Consider the following 13257-nt stretch of genomic DNA (forward strand, 5'->3'; position numbering starts at 1 on the left):
ACAAAGGGCTAATATCCAGAACCTACAAAGAACTCAAACAAATTTACAAGAAAAAAACAAACAACCCCATCAAAAAGTGGGCAAAGGATATGAACAGACAGTTCTCAAAAGAAGACATTCATACAGCCAACAGACACATGAAAAAATGCTCATCATCACTGGCCATCAGAGAAATGCAAATCAAAACCACAATGAGATACCATCTCACACCAGTTAGAATGGCGATCATTAAAAAGTCAGGAAACAACAGGTGCTGGAGAGGATGTGGAGAAATAGGAACACTTTTACACTGTTGGTGGGATTGTAAACCAGTTCAACCATTATGGAAAACAGTATGGCGATTCCTCAAGGATCTAGAACTAGATATACCATATGACCCAGCCATCCCATTACTGGGTATATACCCAAAGGATTATAAATTATGCTGCTATAAAGACACATACACACGTATGTTTATTGCGGCACTATTCACAATAGCAAAGACTTGGAATCAACCCAGATGTCCAACAGTGACAGATTGGACTAAGAAAATGTGGCACATATACACCATGGAATACTATGCAGCCATCAAAAAGGATGAGTTTGTGTCCTTTGTAGGGACATGGATGCAGGTGGAAACCATCATTCTTAGCAAACTATCACAAGAACAGAAAACCAAACACCGCATGTTCTCACTCATAGGTGGGAACTGATCAATGAGATCACTTGGACTCAGGAAGGGGAACATCACACACAGGGGCCTATCATGGGGAGGGGGGAGGGGGGAGGGATTGCATTGGGAGTTATACCTGATGTAAATGATGAGTTGATGGGTGCAGCACACCAACATGGCACAAGTATACATATGTAACAAACCTGCACGTTATGCACATGTACCCTACAACTTAAAGTACAATAATAATAAATAAATTTAAAAAAAGAGATTATAAACTACCTACAATGAAATTATTAACTAATTCTGAATTATAAACTAAAAATTAAAGCTACATATATATATACACACACACACATATGTACATATGTAAACACATGCTATTTACACATTGCTTTTTGTATTGCCTTTTTGTGATCAACACTTCCATAATCTTATGGTAGCACCACCAAGAGTAGTTTACTCTCAGAAGTCTTACCTGGACCGGCATTTTTAGGTAATTTTCGTATATATTCCAAAAGTTGTTGATGAATGCTAGGTATTAAAATGTAATAAATAAAATTACTATTTTAACACTGATATTATAAAAAACATTTACCAAATGTATTAAGTTCTTAGAGTATTTCAGACAATATCAGAGCTAATATCAGAACATTACTTATTCCATAGACTTTAAGTTTGTTAGCTCTATGAACTTATTAAGTTTCTAATTAAAGAAGAATTAAAGTAAGATGAAATAGTCATGAATTGAGGGCAGTATAACTCAGTAAATTAACTACAGTTAGCTTGGCTTAATGGAAAATGTTCCTAACTCAGAAAAAGTTCTAGCATGTTACCAATAGGTACTTTTTGTTGAACAAGCTGCTTCTCTTAGGCTCAATGTCTTCTAAAAATGAGGATTTTAGAGCCTCATTTCACTAGGTTATAATAAAGATTTAACGAGATAACATTTTTTAAATGCTCAAAGAAATAGTGAAGCAATGAAATAACTTGTTCTTGAACCTTATTGCTGAAACTATTTTAAAATTCCCAATAAAACCCAATGTGTTGGCCTGGTGTAGTGGCTCATGCCTGTGATGCAAGCACTTTGGGATACTGAGACAGGAGGATTGCTTGAGCCCAGAAGTTCAAGACCAGCCTGGGCAACAAGGGAAGACCGTGTCTCTACAAAAAATAAATTTAATATTTTTTAAAAAGTGTTTCTTCATAGGTTATAATGTTCAAATGTTGCAGTTTTCTGTTATTAATTCCTACTTTTGGTTATTAGATGTTCTAGTCTCTGTGGCTTGTAATTCAAGGCATCTAAGCTATTTTATAATTTGTAATGAAATTTATTTATAAATATATTAATTCATCAAATTGGATAACCTGATTATCCTCTATTACTGAGCTCATCAGTCACACCAAGGGCAGAAAACTAATAGATGTCAGCATCTGGCTTGGACTACTACTACTCTTTATCTACCTCCTTAAACCTGAACTAACAAATCTTTGTTAAACTGAGGCTTAGTCACTATGTTCATTTCCAGCTGCTGTGGAAGACAAAACCCTACCACTATTTTTTGTAAGTTCCACAAAGAAGATGCAAGTTTTTATTTTCTCATTTCTGAGATGCCTACTTACAACATATTTGCACAGAAGATCCTATGTGTTACTCACCACATCTCATTTCATACATCACCTACATAAATATTTTTTGTATGAAAATCACAACTGCAATACCTGGTGTCACGCATTTTGCTTTGACTCACACCGTTTCCTTAGAGCTAGTTAGAAAGTAGTCAAACGTCCTTTTGGGGACTGCAAGAAATATGCAACACTTCACAGATTTGTGTGCCATCCTTGTGCAGGGACCATGCTGATCCTCTCGACATTGTTTCAATTTTAGTATATGTACCACTGAAGCCAGAACAGATCCCAACTTTTACACATGAAGACTGATCAATGATGGATGAGGCTTAGCTCTGTTAAATCTAACTAACTTACTTGAGATAGAGTGAAGTCTATTGAATGGCTTCATGGTAATGCAGAATTTGAAAATATTTTAAAAACTCGATATAGAGATGCAAGTAGCATGAGAGATTTTTGCTTTTAGGAAAAAAGAATCACTTGAGGGGACAATTACAAGTTGGAACCGACTACAAATTTGGAAAGATGACATAGGATCTTACAGAATAAGATGAGGCCTTCCACTACCTATAAAATGGTGCCTCACAGGATATAAATTGCCAGGGATATAGATCTGGTAACAAAATAAAAATGGATCTCTAATTTATTCCTGTAACATTATTTCAACCTGTCTTACAGTTTTAAACTATCACAACTAATATTTGCTAGAGAAAATAGAAAAAAGTCATTGAAAGGATAACTTACCATGAAGGTCTAGGCCAAGTCCAGGCTAAGATGTGGGTTTCACATCAGGTTTTGAGTGGGAGGAGAAGGGTCAATTTGCTCACTATGTGGGTGGCTAAAGTTAAAAGTCCTAGCTGCCAGAGCAGGGTGCTGGTACTTTGGAAATAATGGCTGAGAATATGTATGTGAACTTTAAAAAACTAATGACTTTGAAGTCTACATATGGATCACCATAAAGGCTGAGGGATCTATGTCAGTAAGGTCACAAAGGTCAATCATTACCAGACTGCAGGAGCAGTTTCAATGGCAATGATGCAGCAACAGAATCAATGGAAACAACAAAATTCCTACTTTTATACATGAAGACTGATCAATGATGGATGAGGCTGAACTCTGTTAAATGTAACCAACTTACTTGAGATATGGCGATTTCCACCTCCAATCCTTTTGACTTATACAAAAAGAATGTCTTCCTTGGACTTAGGGAACCCTTTGGATTTTTTTTAAAAAAATTCAAGTATTTCGATATGGAAGACAGCCCCTAGGGGACACTATCAGGTTTTCTGCTAAAGTGGACGTTTCAAGACCCAAATAACTAATTAGAAAAATCAACTAGACAACATTAGAGATAAAGTTGTTGAAAGTCCTTAAATAAAGAATCTTGGACACGATACTCCTAACTAGTCTAGCTTTTTGCCTAGTTTCTGGCTGATGAAGTGAACTAACTCACATTCAAAAACTACCTGAAACAAACTATAAAATCTCTCCTAGCCTCTAAATGTAAACACTTACTGATCAAATCCACAAGCAATAGCATAACGTACTGCAGTCATTCCACACGTATCTTCAGCAAAGACGTCAACATTTCGCAGAAGCAGCATGCCGACTATCTCTGATGATCCATGACATACAGCGAGCATGAGAGCTGTGCTAAAATAACAAAGAGATCACTTCATTATTATGAGCAGAACCAATTTAATATGTGCCTGTCAGTGTAGAATTAACCATTTACATGTACTAACAAACATAAATATCTTGAGTGCTCAAATGTTTATCCTTGTAAATCACCACGAAGGCTTAAAGGAAGGAGCAAAAAGACTCATGTCCCAATGGGATATGGCATAGTAGAATTGACTAATATAAAGTCCTTTGAGGGGCAAGAAATTATGCTCTGTTCACTAATCTAACAGAGGCAAAGATTTAAGTGAAGAATTATCTATTCCTTCCTTAGTCTGATGTAATAGTTTATACTTCAAAATCAGCTAGAAGTCAGACCAGTGACAGCAATCTGAAGGCTTAAAATAATATTAGGAATAATGATATTAGTAGTAGTCATGGTAAGTTTAGTTAATGATGCTGATAAGAATGTATGAGATCCTGAATTAAATGCTGTTGATATTCATAATGTTACTTCAATGCAATCATCCTTAAAGGACATATTATTATTCTCTTTTTCATATAGAAAATCATACTTGGTATTAAGTAATGTTTGCAAGGTCACACCTATCAAGTGAGGAAGCTAGAAATTAAACTCAGTCTTGTATAAATCAAAAGCCTCTTTTCTCTTTATTACTCACCTATGGCTTATCTTAATTAACTAAAATGTTAATCCAATTAAAGATGTATTTCTTCCCTCTACCCATACAAATTAAAAATAAAAATACACTATGAATAAAAAAGGAAAAATAATAATAAATTCACAGTATCTGGTGATAGCAATTAATAGTCACATAGGGATAACCTAAAATTAATATTCTTCAAATGAAACAACTTAAAGCAAACAGTTATCCTAAAGACAAAATGGTTTTAAACTCCTATTTCTATTTAATTTTGCTTTTTTTTCCTTTGGGACAGAATCTCGCTCTGTTACCCAGGCTGGAGTGTGGTGGCACTATCTCAGCTCATTGCAACTTCTGCCTCCAGGTTCAAGCGATTCTCCTGCCTCAGCCCCCCGAGTAGCTGGGACTACAGGCATGTGCCACCATGCCCAGCTAATTTTTGTATTTTTAGTAGAAACGGGGTTACACCATGTTGGCTAGGCTGGTCTCAAACTCCTGGCCTCAAGTGATCCAACCACCTTGGCCTCTCAAAGTGGTGGGATAACAGGCGACAGTTACCATGCCCAGGAAATATTGCATTTTTTAAAAAGTGTATAAAAAACAGAAGTCAGAAAAATACTATAAAAGTGTTAATCATTCAATATTGAATTATAAAGTAAACTTAAAAAGTTCATACTTCTTAAAACTAATAGAGAACCACTGTAGCTAACAGAAGATAATGCAACCAAAAACATCAGATTACACATATGAATCAGTCAATATAATAAGAGAAGATAAATCCTACTATATACTGTTCTTTATGTTGACCAGTCAAAATAATTGCTTTTCTTCTGATAATTTGTGTTGATATTTTCACTATAATCTAATAATTTTAAGTAAATGTTATTTAAAATTGTTATTACTCTAGAACAAGTGTTATTACTCTAGAACACTGCACAAGTGTTTTTTAATAAAAAAAAGAAATACTATACCATTTAAACCTATTGACTGCATTCGCATTTGCATTTTTTGTCAGTAAAAATTCCACAATTTGCTCACTTCTTTTCGTTATGGCCAGTAAAAGTGGTGTGAGGCTAGCCTGTAAAATAGCAAAACAATTTAAAATTCAGGAAATTACATATTTCTCAGCTGAACTGAAAACCTTATATAAAATCCTATGAACTTAAACACATAAAATAGAAAGTAAGTCAATAGCAGTCCCTTCTTTGTCCCTTTTCTGTGCTTTCCCATGCACTGCACCTTCCCTTGTAAATATTCAGCCTCTGCATCACCATGTTAACTCTGGTTATCTCCAAAAATCATTATATTATGATGATTTTATGGTTTCCCATCTAAACCAAGAGCTTCTTGAGGGCAAGGGCTGTATCTTTTATCTCTATATCCTTAAACCCTAAGACATAGTAGTAAATACTTTGTTTTTGACTAAATTAGTAATCTAAATTGTTACTTCTAAAGCAGTGTTTCTTAAACTATATTCCAAAGAATAATTACCTTACCAGAAGCACTATACCTCAACAGATTCTACCATTATCTATTTTCAAGAAATATTATAAAACTCTGAATTAAATGTCCATTATTCAATAAATGACTTGAGCTTTGACTATTCCTTATTTGACAATATATTTCTGTGGCAGACATTAACATTTGACAAATTATAATTTCAGGGATACAGATCTGAAAGTTTCCCAAGAAAAATGGAGGTTTCCTTTGGGTAATACCAACTCGCTTGATTCTCTTCTATCAATAATCCCAAGATCCCAGATGCCGATGTCAAGCACACCTGTTCTACATGGGTCACTAAGGAAGTGACTCTAAATTAATAGAGATTGGCTTCAAATGAACTTTGATTGCTTATTATTAAATGGTCCATGGGGTTTCTCCTATTACGAGACAATAGAATTTTATCTCAGCTATTAAAAATTCAGTATGAAAGTTTATTCTCAATTATAATGATAATCCTAAGATTCTAATGCATATCTACTTCTTAAAATGCAACAATCCATTTTTATTCTGGTTTCTATGTAGTTGCTACTTAATTTTTGACAAAATATCAAAAATATGAATAAAATGACTTATTAATTAAAGTTCTAACTCATCTATATGGATTAGCATAATACAAGCCACTAAATCACTTGAATTTTAAGGGACAATTCTGATGAGAAGGATGTAATATTTTCTGCAATAGGCATAACCTATTCAAATATAACCATGATTAATCTAAAAAGGCTTAAAGGCATTTTAATAGAAGATAATTATTTATGGTTTATATACAGAAAAATCATTGTTTAAAAAGTCTTCTAAATTCTAGAAGTCAACCCCATTATTAATGAATTAATGTAAAATATAAACTATACAAACTATATATTATAAACACCTATCAACTGTCTTGAATACCTTGAAATTTTACCAAAATATACTATGAAAGAGGAATTGATAACTGAAATATTTGCCGAGGCAAAAGAGATAAGTCAAGTAAGTGATGTAACTAGGTGGGCACAGAAGCAAACTGGAAACATATGCTTTATGTAAAGCTAGAACGTCTTCATAGTATACCAAACAGTCATATGGGCTCAAGAGACACCAGATTCAATCCTTTAAGAGGAAACCCAGATTTCTGCATATTTCCTAAATTTTACATGTTGACTCAATTTATGTAGGCAAATTTTGCTTTCCTCTAGTTTTACACTAACTGGAAAGAAAAAAAGCACTTGTGTGGGAAAGAATATTTGAAAAACTTTTACCTTTAACAAATTCAAATATTTACCATCAATGCACAGAAAAGCCATACTCTCTAATAGTTCTTGTAAAAACATAAATATTTGAAGTAAAATCTTAGACAATTAACTTCTTTCAAGCTATTTTCATTCAAGGAATGTTTGAGCTTCCAAATATAAAAAACCGTACACATGTTAATGTTAAAACAAATTGATTTCAAATATTTTGAAAATAACATTGGTTAATGTCTACCTTGTTTTGCGTTTCGACGACTGCACCGTGGGACAGCAGTTTTGCCACCACTGACAAATTCTTATTATAAACAGCATAATGGAGAGCTGTGTTGCCATACACATCTACAATATTTAGACCGGCACCAGAGTCTACCAGAATATTTGCACAATCCTCCCTCTGGCATTGTAGAGCCTGTCAGTATTAAAGCAAGAATTATTATAAACTAAATAATTTATAATATAAATTATAAAGAATATAAATTATAAAGTATAGGAAATCAAAATAAATATTCCACAGGTTTCAAAACTAGTTGTATTTCAATGAGATAAATTCATTTTTATTCTATGTATTTAAACTAAATCTATCTCCTGCTGAAAAAAACTGGCTACTGTTTACCTTCATCAGAGGTGTCCTGTTTTCACCATCAAGGACGTCAAGCTGGCACTTTCTGTCTACCAGAAATGTTACTACTTCCGCATGGCCGTTGACACAGGCCCAGTGTAGAGCAGTCCTATGAGAGTGAGAGGACTTGTTGGCAAAGTGTAGTCCACTGTCTCAAAACATACAATTATTTATGTAATTGTAAACATTAAATGCCATGCTCTTTTTCTGCCTTCAAAACAAATATTTAATATTCTCCTGAAGAAAGTACAGCATTCATTTGCTCTCATTACTCACTGCATTAATGAAAGAGTGGTCCATCTGAATAGAAAGAGCTTGGTCTTTGGATTCAGTTCAACTTGGGCTTGAATATCACTTTAAGGTCTTTCACTTTCTAGCTGTCACTTAAACTTTCTGCACCTCAATTTTCTCATCAATGAAATGAAGATGAATACAGCAGTTATCTCACAGGTTATCACTATGATGCCTCAATGAGAATCTATGCAAAGTATTTTGGAGAGTTCCTAGCACATGTAACAGCTCGGGAATTGTTAGATACTATAATTATTACTACTGCTTAACAAAGACAACATTTTAAGTAAAATGGTGCAATTAAGCCTACTTTGTGGTGTGTTTTAAAGGTTAGAGATAACATTGTGTTTTAATGATTCTAAGATGCTCAATTTCTCATATTTTAACATTTCTGATTGAAATGCCACTTATAATTCATTATTTATTACCACTATGTTTGGCAGAAATTTAAACAATCTTTTACTGGTGCATAAAATAAGGAGGCATCATACAATTCACAGTGCCTTCCAAGAAGTGGAATATAGTATATACAACAGGACAAGGGCAGTCCTAGTCACAGGATTAACACTGAAAAAAATTTTAGCCTTTTAGAGTACTAAGCAAAAGGAGAGTTGACATAAAAACAACAAATTATTAAAACACAGTACTTCTTTAATATTTTAAAAGCTTCAAGCCAAAGGAAACTTGGGATTCAAATAAATAGGTATGGCTCATCTAATTCTGTATTTAGATTTATAGAATGTATGTAAATTCTATTTAGATTTATAGAATACATGTAAATTAGGTATTTCCAATGATTAATATTGCTATTTAAAGCTATTATAAATTTCCAAAATTACTAGTTTCTCACTTCAGAAGTGTTTTTGTTTGAAAGATGAGAGGAAAAGCTTCAATTGAGATTCAATCCTAATACTCCAATTTTAAATCTCTCACTTTGCTCAGGCTGAGCAAGTAAGTGTGAAATTTTTAAGGATGAAAGGGTCTTGAGAGTTAGAATGTATCTTCTACATAATAGGCATTCAGCTTACATGCGATAAATGGATTAAAAGAATGGATCAATACAGTTGGGAAGTTCAGTATCTTAAAAAACTGCTATAAATAAAGCACTTATATTTGCTCTTTTATTTTTCTAATAACACTACACTAAAGTGATTAATCTATAGTTATTGACATATGTAATAAATCTATATAATAAAAATGTGTCTAATAAAATATGTAAATCAATAAGCACAGATAAAATGATTCTCTTCTGAAGATGCTAAAAGTTCACAGAACATACTAATCCACAAAAAATAAAAATTAAAATATAGAAAGCAAGAAACTATTTTATCTCTGTAAAATTCATATTGCTGCTCCTCCCAAAAATTATTTTATTAATAATAAACTTTTACTAATAGCATTGTCCATGCTCAATGCAGAAATCAAAGATAATAAAAAGGAAAAACATTTTATATAAAAACAAATGTCCTTCACAAATTTTATATTTTGTACATAATTTCAGATAACACAAGACCATAGTCTGTGTGTATGTATAATCAAACTGAACTTTACCCTCACTTAGTATACCAAAATACATTTTCAAATGTCAACATATTTCTGAATATATTTCTACCTTGAGTGATCACATATTAGCCCATGCTGTAAACTCACTGAAATGTATTTATAAAAGCCATTAAATGGATTTTTAATACATTGATATTTCAAGCAGTGCTCAGAAAAGAAATTGTGTGTATGTTTCATTATTTTCTAAAAATATTTTTGTGTAATAGAATTGACCACTAATGGGCATATACAATTTTTTAAATATGGTACTTACCATCAAATTGTCTATTTGAAAAGTCATCTGCAACTTAAACTTTAAGGAGTACTATAAATATCACTGCTTTTTATCCGCACAAACTTTGTGGATAGAGAACAGTATTTGACTCCTTTTTTAACTTAAATGCCTTCCCTAACCGGGAACACTAAGTTTATTTCCTTTGTGCATAGGTCACTTGCAGATCTTAAAAAAGGACTTTGTCCAATTTTAAATTACAGGCCAAGTACTTTTTTTAGATCTGCAATTTAGATCTCTAATTTAAATTGCCCAATTTTAAATTAGAGGGATTTTTGTTGATTTGAGTGAATTCTCTATAAAATGAAGAGTTTTAAATCTAATATATATATACACACACACACATATAGTAAATATTTTTACAAGTATGCTGCCTTTTATTTTTTCTCATATGCAGGGTGGTTTAATTTTTGTTTTACTAAATTGCCCTTCAGAATGCTTGCTTCTGACAATCTTAGAAAAGTTTTGTCAACATAAAAATATATCTGTGTAAATAGGCATATATGTTTTCTTCTGTTATTTTTATCATTTTGTACATTAAAAACTTTTAATCTATATTCCATCAGGAACTTATTTTCTGGCATAAAAATCTAATTTTCTCCAAAAAGCAGGCATTTTACTTAGGAAACTAATTCTTTTCCTACTAGTATAAAGTGTGACCATTACCAAGTTCTAAATTCTTACATATGTTTGGGTGTTTCTGGATTTTCTATTCTGTCGTATTAATTTACCTGTCTTCTCAGCTGTTAGTAAACAATTTGTGATTTTTTTTTTTTTTTTTTTTTTTTTTTTTTTTTTTTTAAGAGAGAGAGAGAGAGAGAGTTTCTCTGTCACCTAGGCTGAATTGCAGTGGTGGGATCTCCGCTCACTGCAATCTTCACCTACCGGGTTCAAGCGACTCCTGTGCCTCAACCTCCCCAGTAACTGGGATTACAGGCACCCGACATCATACCTAGCTAACTTTTGTGATTTTGTAAGAGATGGTGTTTCACCTTATTGGCCAGGCTGTTCTTGAACTCCTGACCTCAGGTGATCCACTCGCCTCAGATGCCCAAAGTGCTGGGATTACAGGCGTAAGCCACCGCGCCCGGCCCATCTTGTGCAAGTTAATAGCGCATTTTGGTATCTAGAAGGGCAAGACTTTTCTACTCCATTACAAAATATATAAAATGTCATCACAATAGTAAAAGCCTGTGTAATTCAAAAACTGTTAAAACGTTGATAACTTTATTTGGTTTATGTAAAATTGATAAAGAACTCGCATCTTAAGAAAAATCAGTCTTCTTAAGTTCAAGAACATAAACCATCTTCTCACCTCAAAGTTTCCTTCTAAGGTCCCTCAGCAAAGAACATATTTACATAGACATTCATTGATATCAAAATGGATATTGGACTTTATCCAAAGAATGTTTAGTCAAGAAGTACATATATTATGGGAATTATTTCATTATGCACCATTTCATAATGTAGCTAACATTATCTTTTAAAGCTTGTACATTAAAAGTAAAACCCTGTATGTACTTAATTTTGTGAGTTAAATCATTAAAATTCTCTACACAGTGCTCTGTGAGAGGAAGTAGGAGTGAAGGAGAAAGCAGCTAAAGTTTGGGGTTGATTTTAAGGTGGCCTGGGCCTTCTGCCCAGCAGGGCGCCCCCATCCCAGGCCTGGGGGCCTGCCAGGGAAGAAGGCCTAGACCCTGGGGCCCATGGTGGCCGCCCTGCCGCCAGCCATTCCTCCACCTGCTCCCTTCCTCCCCAGGCCCCCCAGCCCCCGACTCCGAAGGGGAAATCCTCCTGCAGCCACCATCTCCTTCTGCAGCCCTGGCTCAAGCAGGGCCTGGTACCTCTTCCTGGCGTCTTTTACATTAAGGTTGATGGTCTTCTTCTTCACTGTCATCTTCTGCAGCTTTGAGACTTGGCCCCGGGAGGCAGCTTTATGGATCTTTCTAAGATCCCCGTACTGGATGATGTAGGAGTCGTTGTTGGTGTACACTAGCTGGCTGAAGGGGCTCGGGCGCTCCTGGCCCGTGGGCAAGTCATTGCCACCACCGACTGGAGAGAGCCACTGCATGGCTGCGGCAACCTGCTAGAGAGAGCCCGCGCCTCCGGATCGCCCTCCCCCAAACCCCTCCGTTGGCCCTAGCTTCCCGCTAGCCTTTCCCCAGCCACCACCCGCCCCCTCCCACCCCGATCGTCTTTGCCCTTCTTCAGTCCACGCAGTGCCTCGACACCCGTAAAAAGTTCTGTTTTCGCCAAGCTCTTGCACACTCAGGCCTCTCTCAGCAGAAACGCGCAGAGCAGAGCCGTTAGCCAGCAGCGCATGCGCAGCTCAGCAGGCTGAGGAGACACGCGCCCTGGCCACGTTCCCCAGGCACCGCGTGCAGGTGGCAACTGCCGCTCAGGCACTTCCGTGTTGGCGGGCCTCCCTGGAACGGAACATGGGGGGCGCCATGCCACACGACCCGCTTGACAGAGCCACTCCCGGCCCCTCCTCGACCTGCGATCCAGGAGCTGGACCCTGGCACTGGGCACGGTGCAGCCTCTGGGGTGGCACTGAGGGTCGGTTCCCGCCCTCCTGCAGTCAGGGACCCACCCCCTGATTTAGGCGCCCCAGAGGCTTCTGGCCCAAGGATCCGCGCTGCTGGTGACACTGACAGTGTCAGGGTTGCAGCCCCTGCTGCTGCGTGGCGTGTTCAGGTAGGAGCTGTACCTGAGTCCATGATGGAGGCTAATTTTGTATTTTTTTTAGTAAAGACGGGGTTTCTCCATGTTGGTCAGGCGGGTCTGGAACTCCTAGGCTCAGGCGATCTGCCCAGGATTGCACAGTCCTGATCCCAGGACAGATTGCCTGAGCCTAGGAGTTCCAGAACTGCCTGACCAACATGGAGAAATCTCATCTCTACTAAAAAAAAATACAAAATTAGCCGGGCATGGTGGCACATTCCTGTAATCCCAGCTACTAGGGAGGCTGAAGCAGGAAAATAGCTTGGACCCAGAAGGCGGAGGTTGCAGTGAGCCGCCCATGGAACATGGGCAGCGCCATACCACACAAGCCCGCCTGACATAGCCACTCCCAGCCCCTCCTCGACCTGCGATCCAGGAGCTGGACCCTGGCGCTGGGCACGGTGCAACCTCTGGGGTGGCACTGAGCGACTGTTCCACCCTTCTGCAGCGGGGGACCCACCCCCTGACTTAGGCCCCCTGGAGGTTTCTGACTC

The 13257-nt window shown here is 36.5% G+C and overlaps 1 protein-coding gene and 1 non-coding gene across 2 annotated transcripts in view; both read right to left on the reverse strand.

Moving 5' to 3' along the window:
* Positions 1-12166, reverse strand: part of LOC135964391 (ankyrin repeat domain-containing protein 30A-like) — a 139822-nt gene extending 127656 nt beyond the window's left edge. The window contains exons 1-6 of the mRNA XM_065520014.2: positions 11884-12166; positions 7909-8023; positions 7531-7704; positions 5535-5641; positions 3797-3934; positions 1131-1186 (exon numbers count right to left, since the gene is read on the reverse strand). Of these exons, the coding sequence (XP_065376086.1) occupies positions 1131-1186; positions 3797-3934; positions 5535-5641; positions 7531-7704; positions 7909-8023; positions 11884-12110 (817 nt within the window). The 5' untranslated portion in view covers positions 12111-12166. The remainder of the gene's footprint in view (positions 1-1130; positions 1187-3796; positions 3935-5534; positions 5642-7530; positions 7705-7908; positions 8024-11883) is intronic.
* On the reverse strand, positions 2458-2564 carry LOC135965220 (U6 spliceosomal RNA). Its single transcript, XR_010578146.1, has one exon. It is a non-coding gene; the product is annotated as a U6 spliceosomal RNA (small nuclear RNA).
* Positions 12167-13257: the final 1091 nt, after the last annotated feature.

This window comes from Macaca fascicularis, chromosome 9 (genome assembly GCF_037993035.2).
Source record: "Macaca fascicularis isolate 582-1 chromosome 9, T2T-MFA8v1.1".
Taxonomy (NCBI): Eukaryota; Metazoa; Chordata; class Mammalia; order Primates; family Cercopithecidae; genus Macaca; species Macaca fascicularis.